Source organism: Papilio machaon, chromosome 18 (genome assembly GCF_912999745.1).
Source record: "Papilio machaon chromosome 18, ilPapMach1.1, whole genome shotgun sequence".
Taxonomy (NCBI): domain Eukaryota; kingdom Metazoa; phylum Arthropoda; class Insecta; order Lepidoptera; family Papilionidae; genus Papilio; species Papilio machaon.
In genome coordinates, this window is record NC_060003.1 from 2,953,045 (window position 1) to 2,970,654 (window position 17,610).

General features: G+C 33.1%; 2 protein-coding genes across 2 annotated transcripts; both read left to right on the plus strand.

Annotated features, from left to right (window-relative positions):
- The first annotated feature begins 685 nt into the window (after positions 1-685).
- Positions 686-8,865, plus strand: LOC106709769 (facilitated trehalose transporter Tret1). The gene is made up of 8 exons (XM_014501642.2): positions 686-798; positions 4,574-4,709; positions 5,400-5,628; positions 5,987-6,143; positions 6,987-7,207; positions 7,484-7,655; positions 7,967-8,253; positions 8,570-8,865. Exons 1-8 carry the CDS (start codon positions 730-732, stop codon positions 8,862-8,864), a joined length of 1,566 nt encoding a protein of 521 aa, XP_014357128.2. The 5' UTR covers positions 686-729; the 3' UTR covers position 8,865.
- Positions 8,866-9,216: 351 nt separating this feature from the next.
- On the plus strand, positions 9,217-17,408 carry LOC106709770 (facilitated trehalose transporter Tret1). The gene is made up of 8 exons (XM_045682070.1): positions 9,217-9,394; positions 12,668-12,803; positions 13,983-14,211; positions 15,100-15,256; positions 15,565-15,782; positions 16,116-16,287; positions 16,518-16,804; positions 17,052-17,408. Exons 2-8 carry the CDS (start codon positions 12,680-12,682, stop codon positions 17,344-17,346), a joined length of 1,482 nt encoding a protein of 493 aa, XP_045538026.1. The 5' UTR covers positions 9,217-9,394; positions 12,668-12,679; the 3' UTR covers positions 17,347-17,408.
- Positions 17,409-17,610: the final 202 nt, after the last annotated feature.

The following is a 17,610-nucleotide window of genomic DNA, read 5'->3' on the forward strand; positions in this document are numbered from 1 at the left end:
GACACTTAATCTAGATATCATATAAATACTGTTAAGAAGTTATCATATGATATAGAGCTGCAATTTGGGCATTGCATGGCATTGCTGACTTTCAGCTCCATACTAATATGGACATTTTGTTGACGATGTTACGAGAACACTAAATATGCGTGATACACCCTTAGATATACTTTTCAAAGGTACGTAATTAGTTGTTGGTATTGGAAATCATCTTGATAACTATGCGAATTTGAATTGAAGATGACTTTGAAAGATGGGGAAAATTAAAGTTAAACTTTAATTTATCTTACGACAAACATGTTAGGATTTCTTTCAAATACCTTTACAATATAAACTATAAAGATAAATCTTTTCAAGAACAATTTGCTTAACATAGATATCTTTGTAACTCTACTCTTTTATATAATCCAAGGTCATGTATGCGAACGAACATATACTGTATTTTTAGATATACTTTTACACCTCATAATATGTTTAAGAGCATTCGTAATATTTCAAAATACAAAGGACGCTGTATGTCGTCGTCTTTTCAGAGACATTCATTAGACTTCGTCTGACCAACGCAGGCGTATGTCCTATTAAATATTTTTTTAATGTTTTAAATTTAAAAGTATATTGTGATTCTTCCAATTAATTTAACATTAAATTTTTTTTTTATTTGAGACATTTATTGATTTCAAAAAAGGAAGTTTCATGAGTTAAATAATTATTTAAAATAAATTAATCAAAATGGTGTTAAAAGTGCAAATGGAACAAATGAGTCCTGCTGTAAGCAGATTCAGGAGTATTGCTTCACAGGTGACCTTTTTACAATAATCATTAACATTATTTTTTTTAATTCTAGGATAACAATGGCTAAGGCGATTTTAATTGATTTCATTTAAGAATGGTTGAAGCAATAACATAATATTTTTTCAAGTCCTAGTTTTGTTCGTGGTAAGAACATACGCGGACTGCTTGAATACCGACAGCTATCAGAATTTAGCGGGTACTGCTAAGTGCCTTTAGTGTATCACGAACATCAACTGTTTAAAGATCTCGCATTGCATTCCGTGTATGTCAGTCCAAGCCGAGGTCCCCTCTCAGGGCCCTTGAGCCGAGCCGAGAGTCATAGAGCGTCCACCGAAGCCATCTAAGAGCTCGGTGACCTCCCAATCCGGTAATAATAATGAAATAACAGCCCGAGCCGAGGCTCCTGAGGGAGCCCTCGAGACTAGTTACTCTTAAAACGAGGTTTAGGCTAAGCGCCATCTGCGCTCGGCCACCTCAAGCCCGGTGAAACTGTAAATGCCTCCTCAAGGCAAACAGTGACTACTCAGTCACAAAAAAAAATCCGTATATGTCAGCTTTAAGAGGAACCAAAAGGCACCATGTATTAAAATATTTATGTGACTAATGCTATGCTTTAGAATTACCTTAAGCATGTAAAATTCCGTCAAAGGTACAGAGTGCAAACAAACGTAAAGTTAGTCATTATGGGAAAAAAGATGTTTTACTTTTGTTCATTTCCAGCCTCAAGACAATTAGAGTTTACTATTTGAATACGATCTTAAACAATTTTAGTGTTATTATAAATTTAACAAAGGGTTACAACAAAAGATGAGGAATTACTACAAAACAGTATTTAAGAGGAGCGTATCAAGCTCATATACGTCAATAAACAAATAACTACATTCATCCTTCTAGAACTTTTTTGTTATGATAATTAAACACTACTTGCAATAAAATATAGACATGATTTATATAAAATTAAATTATCAGAAATTAAATTAAGCTTACACACGTTGCAATGCATAGTCTTAAGCTCATATAGTCCCAACAGAAGGGCTCGGTTTCTAACCTACGTAAGACATGACTAGGCTTTAATCAACCATGCTAACCCAACGCAAATTGATTGATTGAAACATCTTTGAACTTCTTCTCAGATATGTGCAGTTTGCATCACGATGTTTTCCTTCGCTGTAAGAATTACAATAAGTACATGAATGATAGAAAAGATAAATGTTGATATAAGCAATATCACACGACACTAATTTACTACACTCATCATAAGTTTCCACCGAGAAAACATCTTTTCGAAAACATATTGCTATTGCTGCTTTTTCTTAGAGAATGAGAGGCTATATTTTAATCTAGAAGTGTTTAAGCAGCGGAACCCGGTGGTAATTTTTTGACATCAGTTAAACCTGACAGACTTAACCTTCCCTTGGCATGAATTATAAAAACACTGGATAAAAGACAAGGACGCTGTAAAGAAACAATTCGAAGACGATAACAAAATTTATGTAGATTTTCGTGTTTCAATGCTGTACGAACGGACCATTATTTTAAAATGCCTTTTTTTCCTCCTTATCTTGTTAAGTACTGTATAATAAAGCAAATGGTATATCTCTGGACCGGTTGCACTGATTTGGGACACGGACGAACGTAGCTGATGCACGCAGATATACCTGCTGCATTTTTTTAATTTGCGCTGGTAAAGTCGCAACGGTAAGTTTATCAAAAATCAACAACTAACTAGCAGATGCATTGCCTTCCTTAACCATAAAAGTCCAATTGAGTACTTCACTGGCCGCCCTGACGCCAAAAAATAAGATGCTAAATAAAAAAACATTAAAGTATTTTATGCATTTTAATATGCTAATAATAGATTCGCATAAAACTTGCTAAATTTCCTTTGTGAAAACGTAGCTAGATTACGTCCTTTTAAAGCTTGTTTTTAAAAAACACGTTAGGCTAATTTAAAAGTTTCTAAACATATACATATAAATTAATTCACTTTTAAGCGAAAACTTCAACCGTATTTTAAATAAAATTAATTAAACATGTCAACTAAATTGAAAAAAATGTAAAACTTACGTCTATATCATTTTCTATCAGCTAGATCCATTATTCTCATTGAGGATAAAAGGTAAAAAACTGGTTAAGCATTTTCTTTAACAAACAAAAAATGTATAAAAAAGGTTAAGGTCCGACATGCACGGACTACTTTAAGTAGTCATCGTAAAGCCGGCAATGTTTTTAGAGATGTCTGCAAAATAAGATCCGTGTAAGGCGAACGACAACTACTGATGGCTCGCTTTAAGCCATCGACCCTTACCTCACCGGGTAATATAGAAATCTAGGATGAATATGTAAATGTTAAACGTTGACTAAAACACGTGATTTAGTCACGTGCCTTGGACAAAAACCTGAAATCGCAAACCGCTTAGACAACTCCGAAACGTGACGAAATAAATGAATAATTTATAAACGTAACGAATGTAAGAATTATTTTTTACATTTAATGTAAAAACACATTTTATATGTTAATTAATTGTCGCGTATATGTAAATATTATTTAAAACATTTTTAAGGATTTTTTTTTCTGAAAGTACTTGCATGAGATTACAATCAATACCTTTTTAGATTAAAAAATCTTTTTCTCCTGATTAAAACAAAAGACAATTTAGTCAGGAGGAAGACGGAGAGTATTTAATAATTACACAAATAGATTAAAATGAACATTAACTTAAACTGTTTTCAAGGTAAACGGTGCGGTGAGTCTACACTACAGTGATACTTGTATTAATACATATTAATATCATTTTCATTGTCTTTGGCAAAACAGAGACCACAATATGTATTAAAACAAGTTTACAACAGACAAATTCTATACGATTACACCACGTGAATCCATTGAAGGTTTTATTTGTCAGATTAATTTAAACTTCTTCGAAAATAAGCCGTTTAAAGACTAATCTATTCTTATTGAATTTAATGCAATGTCACACGAATTTTGTGACTGAATTCTAGGTCATCTATGTCAAATAATGTCATGGTTATGTCGTGATCTTCCTTATGATATAACCGTGCGTTTCCACTACCGAAACGTCTTATCCCTCTCAGTCTTTTAAAATTGTTATGACAAACATTCCGCGCGGACGAAGTCGCGGGCAACTGTTAGTATAAAATATGAACAATTCTTTATATAAATTTCCATTTCGCCAACAAATTAAATTATATAAAAATTCATAATAACTGTGACAAACTTTGTACGTTTGCCTCCAAGGTCTTAAAGCTGAATAAGTATTAAAATCAAGAAAGACAATTAACGGAAATAACGTGTGAATGTTCAGTATTTTAAAATATGGCGTAAGTTTGAAAAAAAGACAATTTTCATCTTGGCGACTTTATGTTCTTCAGCAATTACTACGAAAGAAATATTTACACAATGGAGAAATTCATCATCATCAGCTCACGTACGTCCCCACCGAGGGGCTCGGAGCCTACCCCAAGTTAGGGGTGACTAGGCCATAGTCAACCACGCTGACCAAGTGCGGGTTGGTTGACTTCACACATATCATTGAATTTCTTCTCAGATATGTGCAGGTTGCATCACGATGTTTTCCTTCACCGTAAGAACGTCGGATAAATGTACATATGTAAATCGAAAATCGAAAAACACATTGGTACATGGCGGGATTCGAACCCAGGACCTGCAGATTGCAAGTCAAGTGCTTAACCCCTGACCCACCGACGCTCTTAGCCACCGGATAATGGAGAAATTAATTAGTCATATTTTCTTTTATAGATAATATCATCCTTGTCTCCAAATTTTCTTCTCCTGGATCTTGGAATGGCGATAAGTTTTCCAACGATAGCATTGCCAGTTCTACTTAACGCCCGGGAAGGCTTGTCCGTAAATGACGTGCAAGCATCTTGGTTTGGTGAGTATCTTAGAGTTACGTTACATTGAAGAAGTATGCTCATTAAGTAAAGAAACGTACTTAAATCTTGGGTATTCGTAACTTAACCTAACTTCGTATTGTAAATTGCTATATTTATGTGTTTCGATCTACGAGTATATAAAAATCTTACCACGAATGCTAGCACTTTGCTAATAAGTTCCAGTCTGCCAAAGAAGTCTATTATATTCACTTCGCGACACTGAAATCTGGATTAAAACTAAATTAAACTCATCACTTATTTTCACCACACAAACGTAATTTTTTTAAACCACGTGAAAATTCATACACGTCCCGAAAGTATGCAACATTATTATTAAGTATTTCCTATTTATTCCAAGAACATTACCTTTACAATACGTGAAACGATATAGTTTCTACCCGAATTTTTTAATATTGTTAAAATTGACGTTTACATATCGTTGAGAATCAATACTCATGATAACTAACTAACTTTGATAGTCACAACTAATATCCCAGTCCCATCCCATTTGCAGTCTTATAATTATTTTCCAAAATTATTATGGGTAATAAAATAAATAATTGACACAGCTATAATAAAAAATAAGGTAATTTTAGTCAGGTTATTTTTTAAAGATTACATTATACGATTTGGTCTGCTTTCTCTGATAACAATCCCATAGTGTATTTATTTTTTCATTATTATTTCAGGCAGTTTATCATCGCTTACTCAACCATTCGGCGCATTCCTTTCTGGGCCCATTGTGGATTTCCTAGGAAGAAGAAGGGCTAATTTCGTAGTAAATCTGCCTCACATAATAGCCTGGATTTTAATGTATTTTTCATGGGATTTACCTTCTCTCTTTATGGCCAATGCTTTGCTGGGATTAGGAACTGGTATTATGGAAGCTCCGATTAACGCATATGTTGGTGAAATCAGGTATTTACTTTAGATATTAATTTTTAATTCAAATTGCTTTCCTTATTATTCGGACATCGTCAATTGTATATATTCTTAGGAAAGGACTGAGGATGTGACTGCACCGCGCGTTTATCGTAATGGTGAGTTTTCGGTTATCGGTGATGTTTATTGTAGGAATTTAAGTGATATTTCTTTACTCATAAGTACACTATCTGTCACCCGCGATTCTGTCCGTTAGGAATTTAAAAAAATTGTAGTGTATACGTTCTTACTGACTACGTTTTACATCTAAGCTAAATTTCAGTGAGAGTTCTGATATCCATCCATCCATGCAAAAATTTGCATTTATAATATTAAGTAAGATATCTATTTCCAGTGAGCCGTCAATTCGTGGATCACTATCAACATTTACTCAGCTGTTCCTGTCACTGGGCACATTTGCGATGTATTTCCTCGGAGCAGTGGTGGACTGGCGGAGTGCCGCTCTAATTAGTCTGGCTATACCTATCAGTTCTATGGCTCTTGTGCTTTTGGTCAGTATTCAAATATTATACTTCCACGACACACATGAGTCGCAAAGCGAAGTAACGCAATCTCTGTTTCATAGTATTGCGTCTTGTCTTGTTTTTACTAACCACAAAGTTTTATGTTAGTAAGTTTGCTATTTTATTTTATAATTTGAACGTTAACGTAAGTGTGTTTTCTTTCATTTATAACGTACGCGAAAAAAAGAGTTAGAATATTTAAAAAAAAAACTACAAAAATGGGCTATGTGAAGTTATAAGATGCGTGGCTAATATATTCTCCAATTAATTATCTCTAAAACATTCGCAAAAACGCGATCAAAAACGTAACAATATCGAAGTTCTCAGATAACTGTAAACACACAATTAACTGCACAATTTAAATTTAAATTAGGTCTGTAAGATGCGTAAAAGTGTGATTTAATTACGAACCTCACTTAATAAGAACAATTTACATCGCTGCAGATACAAAGGGAATGCGGAGATAAATATTTTTTGTCGTAACTGTTAACGAAACAAGATTTCTGGGCTTCGCCGACAAAAGTATGATTTTTGTCAAGGAACTTGCTTCGTGTTTTTTATCAAAATCTACGAATAGTATTATTTATACTTACAGTTGCTTAAAATAAATATTATAGAAAATTTCTAGATTATAGAATTTTTCTATCTTGCTGTTGTGTGTAAAAACTTATTGTAACTAGAGCTCGTAGTTGCTAAAAGGGATTGCTCTTTTAACTTCATATATCTAAGAAATATAAATACGTATATCTAGTGTAGTATGTACCTAATTTTTTTTTTATTTCAGCCCTTATTATTCATATACCTAATAATATTGATTAAACATGGTTTCAGGTACCAGAGACTCCAGTTTGGCTGCTTTCACGCGGTAGGGAGAAGGATGCTTTAAATTCTCTATGCAAGCTGCGAGGTTGGACGACGCCGGAGCACGTTAGAGAGGAGTTTGATCAATTGGTGGAGTACAGTAAAAAACTACAGAACTGTGTCATTTGCTACAAATTATACAACAGAGACACACAAACATGTGAACATGTTACAATGAACCCTATTAGGAGGTAAATAATTACGAAGCAAAATAACCTAATTAACAAAATTACCAGTTTTAAATATACACATTGTTAGTTGTGGCCGCCCTTGAGAAGAAGTTTGAAGAGACTAAATTGGTCAGTTGAAATAGAAACAAAGCTTAACAAATAAGTATAAATGCCAAAAATTCAAATTTTATAAGAGCAAGCGAGAAAGGCAGAAACACTTATTTAATTGATTTAAGTTATTCAATCCTAAAATATGTTATATTATAAAATATTCATCTTACTTTTTTGCATTTCTAGATCATTGTACAAGTTTAGATACGTGATGCTTGCGAAAGAGACACTAAGACCTTTGATTTTTGTGATGGTCTACTTTATGTTTTACGTTATGAGCGGCCTCACTCCCATCAAGCCCAATATGGTTAACATCTGTGGCGCGTTCGGTATGGCTCAAGAGGGAAAAGATATTGTTGTAAGTATTAGATATTGGTTGCAAGGATTTTTGATGTTATCTAATATATAAAATTCTCGTGTCACAGTTTTCGTCACCGTACTCCTCCGAAACGGCTTGACCGATTCTCATGAAATTTTGTGAGCATATTCAGTAGGTCTGAGAATCGGCCAACATCTATTTTTCATTTTTTTTTTAACTGCGCGGAGTCGCGGGCGACAGCTAGTCTTTAATATAAAAAGTGTGAATATAAATAGTCAATGATCATCGTCAATGTTTTAAATAAATGAACTTTACCTTTTAACAGATTTTTATACAGTATTTTTTTGCAGCTGAATGTCGGCATCATAACTATTTGCTGCAGCATCCTCGTCATAGCGTCCATCAGATACGTTGGCAAACGCAAGATGGCCATCACCTCTTTGCTCGGCACCGCTATATCCTGCGCCGCATTGAGTATCTACGCTAAATACAATCTGGATGATTCCGTATTCTCCTACGACACCAATACGTTTCCTAAGGAAACGAGCTATGTGCCTTTAATACTCTTTTACATTATGGCATTCTTTACCGGATTCAATTTACCATGGGTTCTTGTTGGAGAAGTTTTCCCATTCAGGTAAGACTACAGAGATTTTTTATTCGTTTTATAATAAAACTTAAAAGCAAGCGATTTATAAACCAAAGTTACTAAAGAATCGTTTATGCTGCAAAAACCAAGTCACGCACCTAAAATGCTTCGGCTTCAAAGGGTAAAATGGGAATGGAAATTAATGTAGAATAAGATGATAAACTCTATTATAATACAGTCATAAATAAACAGCTACCTCAAAAAGGCTAGTATATGCGATTCCAAGGATTACCACGTTATCAGAACCACTGCGTGTTTGCTCTATAAACAACATGATTTTAACAGTTTTTTTTTTCAATAACAGAAGTCGAGCTTCAGCCCAAGGTATCGCAGCAGCAAGTAATTACGTTTTCACATTTCTCGGAGCCAAGTCACTCATAGATCTGGAGGTTTACGGACAGTTGTGGGGTACATTTGCGGTGTACGCGGCTTTTGGATTCGTCGGCACGATATACCTGTACTTCTTCCTGCCAGAAACGGAAGGCATGAGTCTAGAAGATATTGAAGTTTTCTTCAACGGCGATAAAATACAAATGTTTGCGAACGATCCTGTCATAAACACATTAAAAAGGTTAAAAAAAAGAAATGTTAACCAATAAATATAAGACTCATTCTATATAATTATTTAACTTAATATAATTACAAAAATATAATTATTTTAATAAATAATGTGATAATATACCTAAGTATACATTGGCTTTTATTTAATCCGACGATATAATAAAATTACAAAACATATTTAATGTTACAAAATGCAAGAAGATAATCAAAACATGAACGCTATCAGAAAGCCTAAAACTACTCAGTTTCGAAACAACGAATAAACCGGTTTACGAAATTAAAACTTTACGGTTGCTCTTGGTTAACTGCGAACCCATGTTTGTACAGCTGGGCCAACTGTTGGTGAATAAATGACGCCTCGCCCCTGCATCCTTTTACGTTCCGACGATACCTCGTGAGGCACGTCTCGTGCAAAATTACGAGCGAACATTGAGTTTGGATAGCACTATACTGGGTACATACAGCGTACAAGTGCGTGTAGTAGCAGTGAGTTAAAGATCACACTATGTGACAGCCGCGACGTAAGAAAATATATTTGTACCGTCATTTTCTTATTCAGGTTATCGAAGTGAGAAATGTTTATCCCGCAAATATAATTATTTAATAAGCTACATAATTTAAGTGTTATAATTAAGAATTACTTAATTAATAAATAATAAAAAATGGTACATAAAATACAAGATCAAATTACGAGTACGATCCCTGTTAGTCGAATACGATGTGTTGCTTCTCAGGTTAGTGAAATTAATTATATATAGTACTTAAATACTTTCATATGTTTTTTTATAATGAATATTATTCTACACAGATCGAGAATTAACGGATGGGTATAGAAAGTTTATTACCTACGATTTTTAACACTTCCTTAATGTTATAAAAAATAATTAAGAAGTGTTTTTTATAGTGAATCTTCTTTCATTAAATTAATTACAGTTGGTTAGCAAAAGTTAGTAATATATTATAAACTTAATTTCGTATATCAATGTGATTTCTGTGTAATACCAAGTTTGTATATTTAGAATGATTTGGTCTTACTATGTATGGTTGAATTCTATGAAAATGGGAAATTATATTTACACATGTTGCTGGCTAACAATGTCATGTATTGTCTAATATATATTTTATATTATTTTGGAATTTGAGAGTGTTTAAGTTGATGATACTAATCTGTTTTTAAAAATCTATGATAAAAATCTTAAGAAAAACTATTGTACTAATTACAAAAAAATAACGAATGTTTTTTTTTGTTTTTTTGTTATCGGTACTATAAAAATAATTGAGATTCTAAAAGAGGGATAGCAAAAAATGTGCAAGTTTTTCTGTGTAAATCTTTAGATGCCATTCCATGATAGTATATTGATATGATTGATAACATGTTTATTGATACTAATATCGAGATTGTACAAACTAACAACAGTTAACGTCATAAAATTAAACAAATAAAATAAGAAAATTTATTTTATTGTTATGCTAATTATTTACGAAAGTGGCTCAAAAAAAATATTTTCATGATTATATAAAATTAAAGTCAATTAATTGCGTTTTTGACAAAAAATATAACTGCAATTATTAATTTTTATTAATTATGAATTTATATTTTCGTAACCATCGTCAATTCGTCTTATATTTTAGTTTTTATGCATTATATTTAAAATAAATCCATGTTTATTTCTTATAATTATGTTAATTCTCTGATTAAAGTAACTATAATTATTTGTTATATTCGTCTTCGTAACCACCAATCGAGTATGTGGTATACTCATATACATCGAATGTGTATATGAACAGGATCTCATTAAATTTTGACATAAAAAAGTTAACAATCCTTATCGGCAGCGACGGTTGAAATACTGGCCATCTCGTCTCGTCTTTCACCGTCCTTATTTTCTCCTTATTCGTGATGTAACTGATGTGCAAATAAAAAACAGCTTCACACGAGGTCATCGCATTACAATGTATAACTAAGTTTTACTTTAATTTGAAACTGAAAGTCTGTATGTCTTATTTATGTTTGTTTAACATGAATTCGTTAAGATGGGCTTCGACTGCGTTGACACTTGTCTTGGCACAATGTTGTCTCTGTCATTACAAGAAGTATGAAAAGAATGACTATATATGTGTATACAAGTGTCATTACAATTAAAACCCACAGTTACATAAACTATAAATAAACACATATAATAAAATTGGAGTGTTTGTATGTAATATCGAAAAAAAAGAATCATATTTCGTACTCATAGTGTATTTGCATTGCTGATAACGACGAAATTTTTGACTATCTGATTGTTTGTCTGTTTGTCTGTCTGTTCCCAAGCCGTATTTGTTCTGGGTTATCTCCCGACTTTCACTGGAAGAGAGCTGACGTGTGTGGCATATTAAATTATACTTTTTTTTATTATTCGCTGACGAGGTCGCGGGCGATCGCTAGTTTGTCAATATAATAAAACACAATGTTAATACATGATATTCTACATTGTACATACAAAGAAATAATCTTAATAACTTTCTTGATAACATACATATAAAGAATTTACATAAGTAAAGAATATATCGTCTTAAAACATTGTTAACCTGTAATATGGTAATAAAATGTCTATATACTATGTTTGCGTTGACGTTTTCACTTATTTCACGGTAGAAAGAGAACATTTTTAATATACAAGTTCAATGTCGCGTAAAATTCATCCACACATCGAACCATTGAAAATTAAGCAACTTTTGATATTAAAATAACCCTTATTTGGCTCTTATTTTGTGGCTCATTTTTTCAAGTATTATATCTAGAAATTAGGATAGCCATTCTATTTACTCTATGTCATATTCATTTACTTATATCTTGTTAAAATGTAATTTCCATTTTTATATATATAACTTCAAACTTTTGTGGTTTTTACTTTTATACTTTTCGTAAGAAACGGAATTCTTACCACGATTAAGCTGTTTTAGCTCCCAATATTTCAGCACAGTTAATAAGTTGATGTAACAAGTCAATAGCACAGTTAATATCGGGAGCTCAGACAGCTTAATCGTTGTAAGAATCCCGTTTTTTACGAACAGTTTTCCAGTTTTATATGTTTCGGCTTTCACATTTTAACGATCTTATCTATATCTGCTGTTTAAATTGCAAAGCTATAAAGTTCATTTACTAGTCACAAAGTTATTGAATTTGATATCTTTCCGTAATTGCACTTATGTCTATGCCTTAAACTGATATTGAATTATTTTATTTACTGATGTGTGCGTTTATTCATGCTTGTTTTTATCTTAAAAGAACAGTAGTTTACCTTGGCTTTAACATCTCGACATTATTCGGTATTGTAGCAATGTAGTCTTCCTTACACGCATCAAATGAACAAATTTCGTGTTTGTAACAAAATAATTATCTATGATGTCAGCTGGCACGAATTAAGGAGTATATGTGAGAGACTTGTGCGATTTTTTTACTCAAAAAGATTTACCTAAATCTATGCTAATATTTGAAAAGAATCGCTTGATTGAAATCACATTTTTTATTTTTGTCAGTTCTACTGTGGGTTGATAGTAAGTTATAAATTAAAGCAACATATTTCAATACATCACATAATTCCTGATTTACATTATCCCAGTACAGTACGATAGTAGTGCTCAAAATTAGCGCTGGCATGCAACTGGCACAATGTTAACTCGCCCCATTCCATGCCAGATCAGGGCTTCTGTCCTACTATACTGGCATAATAAGAATAACCTTTTAATTATAATATATCAATAAAGCCATTTGATTACTTAACACTTTTAGCAGTTTAACGTGAAGCGTTAAAGATGACTGCAAATCACTTCTTTAGTTTGATTAATTGTATTCCAGGTGATAGCATGTATGCCGCCAAACTTTCTTCTACTGGACCTCGGTATGGCGATTAGTTTCGCCACAATTGCAGTACCAAGTCTACTTAACGCTAAAGAAGGATTATCCTTGGATGAAACACAAGCATCTTGGTTTGGTAAGATAATATTCATCTATCTATATATATAAAAGAAAGTCGTGTTAGTTACACTATTTATAACTAAAGAACGGCTGAATCGATTTGACTGAAAATTGGTGGGCAGGTAGCTTAGAACCAGGAAACGGACATAGGATAATTTTTACCCCGTTTTCTATTTTTTATTCCGCGCGGACGGAGTCGCGAGTAAAAGCTAGTAATAATTAAAGACTACTTAATTAACTGTCATATTCATAACCACTTAATATTCACTAAATAATATGACCAATAGACTATTAATTATACTCCGAGGATACTCCGGAGAAGAATATAAATTGAATAATAACTCACAGTTCGAAATTACTCAAGCTGTTTAGGCTATGGACGGACAAAGGAGCAAATTTGATATAAACGCAGACATCCTCCGGGGTCAGTCAGACTTGTTCCAATTTCTTATATATAGACTACAACGTATTAGTGTAACTAGACTTCAAAAAACATACTTTGATAAAATCGCCCTAAAATAATTTAACGTTTTTATAATTTAACTTGATATGCAATTGTAATGGATTGTAATTATGTTATTTTGGCCTTGAATTTATTTTACCTGTTCTTTTGTTTTTTTTACTGACTGAAGATAACTAGTTAAATTTCTGTAGTAGTGCTGTAGACAGCAATAACATGGATAGGAAGTTAAAATTATGGTAAATGATGTAATGATACCAATGCGGTTCAAATATGTATGTATGTTCTACGCAATGCATGAAACTGCGACATATTGAGACGTCAATGTTCTCAAATTTAAGATCTTAAAAAGGGTCTGTAAACAGATATATCTTTAAAATAATATTGTTTAATAAATATATTTTTTGTTATTAACTATACGTACTTCTTAGTATACAGTATTTTTCACATACTGAGGGCATTGACGCATAGTCTTATCTGAATTAAACACGGTGAACAATGCAGTCATTTGAATTATATGTATTCAAATATTAATTATGCATCATACAAGCTTAATTACTCACTATATTTTCAACTCAAGATAATGTTATTTTACATTAAATTATGCATACACAGACTGCTTAAAACTGTCCGTGCATGACGATCATTGATGTAACTGTAGTATAATTATATCTGTAAGTACTTGAAGTTAAAACTTCTCTTGTCAGTAGGGTAAAAAAAATTGTTTCTTTTCAGGTAGTCTTTCTTATTTAACCCAGCCAGTCGGTGCGTTACTGTCAGGTCCAATAGTAGACTTTTGCGGTCGTAAAAGGGCTAACTTCTTGGTCAACATCCCGCATCTTGTAGCTTGGATACTCCTGTATTTCTCATGGGATCTACCTTCTCTATTCATCGCTAATGGACTCCTGGGATTAGGAACTGGTATCATGGAAGCACCGATCAACTCTTATGTGGGAGAGATCAGGTAATATCTCTCAATTTGTATACCTTGCTGTGGACTTCCACTGCGGAAACATTTCTAAAAAATATATTTTTATAGTAGAAAGTGACAAACAGACAAGACATGATGAATAAATGTTCAAAGACAAGTTAAAAGTAGCTTGGTCCACTTTACCTTAATGTTTTGTCAGGTATATCACCTATTTCGTAATTTCGAGGTTGATAAGCTAATGTTTATAGTAATTCGATTCCAATGGCATCGTCAATTTCGAAAGACAAAGATATTACTTTTAGGTCAATGGCTGCAATCTTATCTTTACGATTTGATCAAAAAAATACGAAGATGTATCAACTTGATATAAATATATTACAATTTAATTTGAACTACAACAAATAATTTTCAAGATTTTTATTAACAAAATAATTTTATCCTGAAAGAAGACGAGATGTTAAAATGTATTCGACGATGTCGATGATGCTATGTATCTATTGAAGAATCAAAATTTGAAATGATTGAAGTTTTCAATCATACAAATAGAGTAGTATTGGCACATCTCACGTCCGGCTCTTTATTATCTACTTGTGGTCGCTGACCCGAATTCCAGAGCGAATTAAACATCAAGGTTATTGATGTTAGAAATTTTTTTTGATCTTGGAACATAAGTAAAAATCCTTCTCATATCATCAAACTCTAACAAACACCCTTTTCATTACAATTATAACTATTTTGTCAAATTTGTAAGTAAAATAACAAATATGAGTAAGAGCTTAATGATCTAAGAGCTGGAAAAACTTAACTGTTAATGTATTAATCATTGGCTTTTAAGATCACAGCAGAAATTATAACTTAAAATTAAAGTACTCTTTACTTTTTATTATTTAATCATTGAGTCTATTAAATTCCTTTTTTCAGTGAGCCATCAGTGCGCGGTGCTCTTTGTACTTTGACACAACTATTTACATCAATCGGTATATTCGTCATGTACTTTTTGGGCACTGTAGTCGACTGGCGAACAGCGGCTCTAATTAGTCTCGTCGTACCTGTCAGCTCTATGGCTTTCGTATTCTTGGTAAGTGAACTTTGTTCTTGCGCAATGATTATCCTTGGCAGATATTTTGTAATTATTTTATAACGACAATCTTTCCTAAATGTAATATCTACATTGTTCAATTTTGACCGTCTTAAGCCTTGATCATAAAAATAACATATCGAATTTATTTCGTTTTGCAGGTCAGGTAGCATTACTACGATTATTTTTGTCTAATATACTTTACTGAATTGGCATTGAAATAAAGCACTAAAATAACTCCAAAAACTTCGTCGCCGAAATATATGCGTTCGTATATAGTTAAAACATGTTTGTAATCGTTCTTACAGGTCCCAGAAACGCCAGTTTGGTTACTTTCTAGAGGAAGAGAAAAGGAAGCGTTAAAGTCGCTGTGTTATTTGAGAGGCTGGACTAAACCAGAAGACGTTAAAGAGGAATTCGATGAGCTAGTTGAGTATAGCAAGAAACTCCAGAAGTGTGTCATTTGTGACAAGATTGATGATGTAACGAAGAGTTGTGAACACTATAAGATGAATACATTTAAGAGGTATGTAACAAAGTACTTACAGAGATATCTATTTTTATCAATTTGTTGTAGCGTTTCCGGACCTTGTTAGTATTAGTAGCTACAAAAAAAATGAAGAAGTCTATAAAAATTCAAAAGCTTTAGTTATTTATACTGAATACATAAACTCTCTAGTTTACCTTCCAGAAAAATACACCTTCACCTTCTCAAAGGTCGGCAACGCATCTGCGATTCCTCTGGTATTGCAGATGTCCATGGGCTTCGATGAACACCTTGGTGTTCCCGCTGCTCGTTTGCCCCCTTCTCTTATAAAAAAAAGAAAAAAACACCAATGTTCTTTACATTTTATTACAGATCGATGTACAAATTCAGATACGTGATGTTGTGTAAAGAGACGATGAGACCATTAGTGCTGGTGATGATGTACTTCCTATTCTTCGTGATGAGCGGCCTCGCACCCATACGGCCCAACATGGTGAACATCTGCGGCGCACTCGGCATGGCGCAAGACGGGAAAGTTGTTGTTGTAAGAAACTTTATACATCTTCAAACATTACACGAAATCTGGTGTCCAAGATTGTTATAGTTTTGGAACCTATCATCGTTTCAATTAAGGTTAGGCAACGCATCTGCAACTTTAAATTTGGTTCAGATGTCTATAAGGAGCAGCGGTCACTTCGAGTGGTGGTTTGCTCGTTTGCCACCTTATACTATCTATAAAGAGTGTAATTCTGATAAAATCATTTTCTTTTTTAGCTTATGGTTGGCATCATAACCTTCTTAACTGCCCTTGTAGTGGTGATGTTAATAAAAGTGGTTGGTAAGCGGAAGCTAGCGATATCAGCGATGCTCGGTACTGCCATCTTCTGCGCCGCTCTCAGCGCCTACGCTAGAAAGAATCTCGCAGAATCCGTTTATTCCTATGACACTAGTACTTTCCCAACGGAAAAAAGCTACTTACCTTTGGTGTTGTTCTATATGGTGGCTACGTTCACCGGACTCGCCGTGCCTTGGGTATTGCTAGGAGAAGTGTTTCCTTTTAGGTGAGATATGTTTACGTTTAATGCCCGCTAATTAACTATTTTTGGACCAATGTAAAAACTTAATAGTACGCTTAATTTTGTCGAGAATATTGTCAGACTAAAAATGGGTTTAAACAACTGACAAAAATGGGCAGCAACTCTCTTTTTAACCAGTGGCTATTGCATTTAGTCCCATTATAAGTTTAAAAGAATAACTAATCAGGTTCTTCACATTACACTATAAATAAGCTAATATTTTATTTTTTAGGAGTCGTGCCTCAGCTCAAGGTATCGCAGCGGCTAGCAATTACATATTTAGTTTTCTCGGCGCGAAAACATTTATAGACTTAGAGGTCAATTTAAAGTTATGGGGCACGTTTGCAACTTATTCAGGGTTCGGTTTCCTCGGCACTATATATTTGTACTTCTATTTGCCCGAAACTGAAGGTAAAACGCTACAAGAAATAGAAGACTTCTACAATGAAGATAAATCAAGAACATTCGCCGATGATCCGTTTATAAATTTCTTTAAGAGATTCAAAAGAAAAAAGTATTCGATGTAATTAATATTTGTTAATTATTATTTAAGTTTGTTTAATAAAAGACCAAAATAAAATTCCGAAACTTTCTAAGCTACTGTTGTTTTTTTGTAATAATAAGCAGTTTCTAGGCTAGAACCCCATTAGTGGCTATCACACAGATATCGTCCTCTCATTACTTGTACAACTGTTGACTGACTGTTACAAAAAAAAATTAACAAATTATCTATGAAGCCTAAGGAAACAACATTTTTCTTTAATTTATATTTAGATTCATTTAGTTGCGTT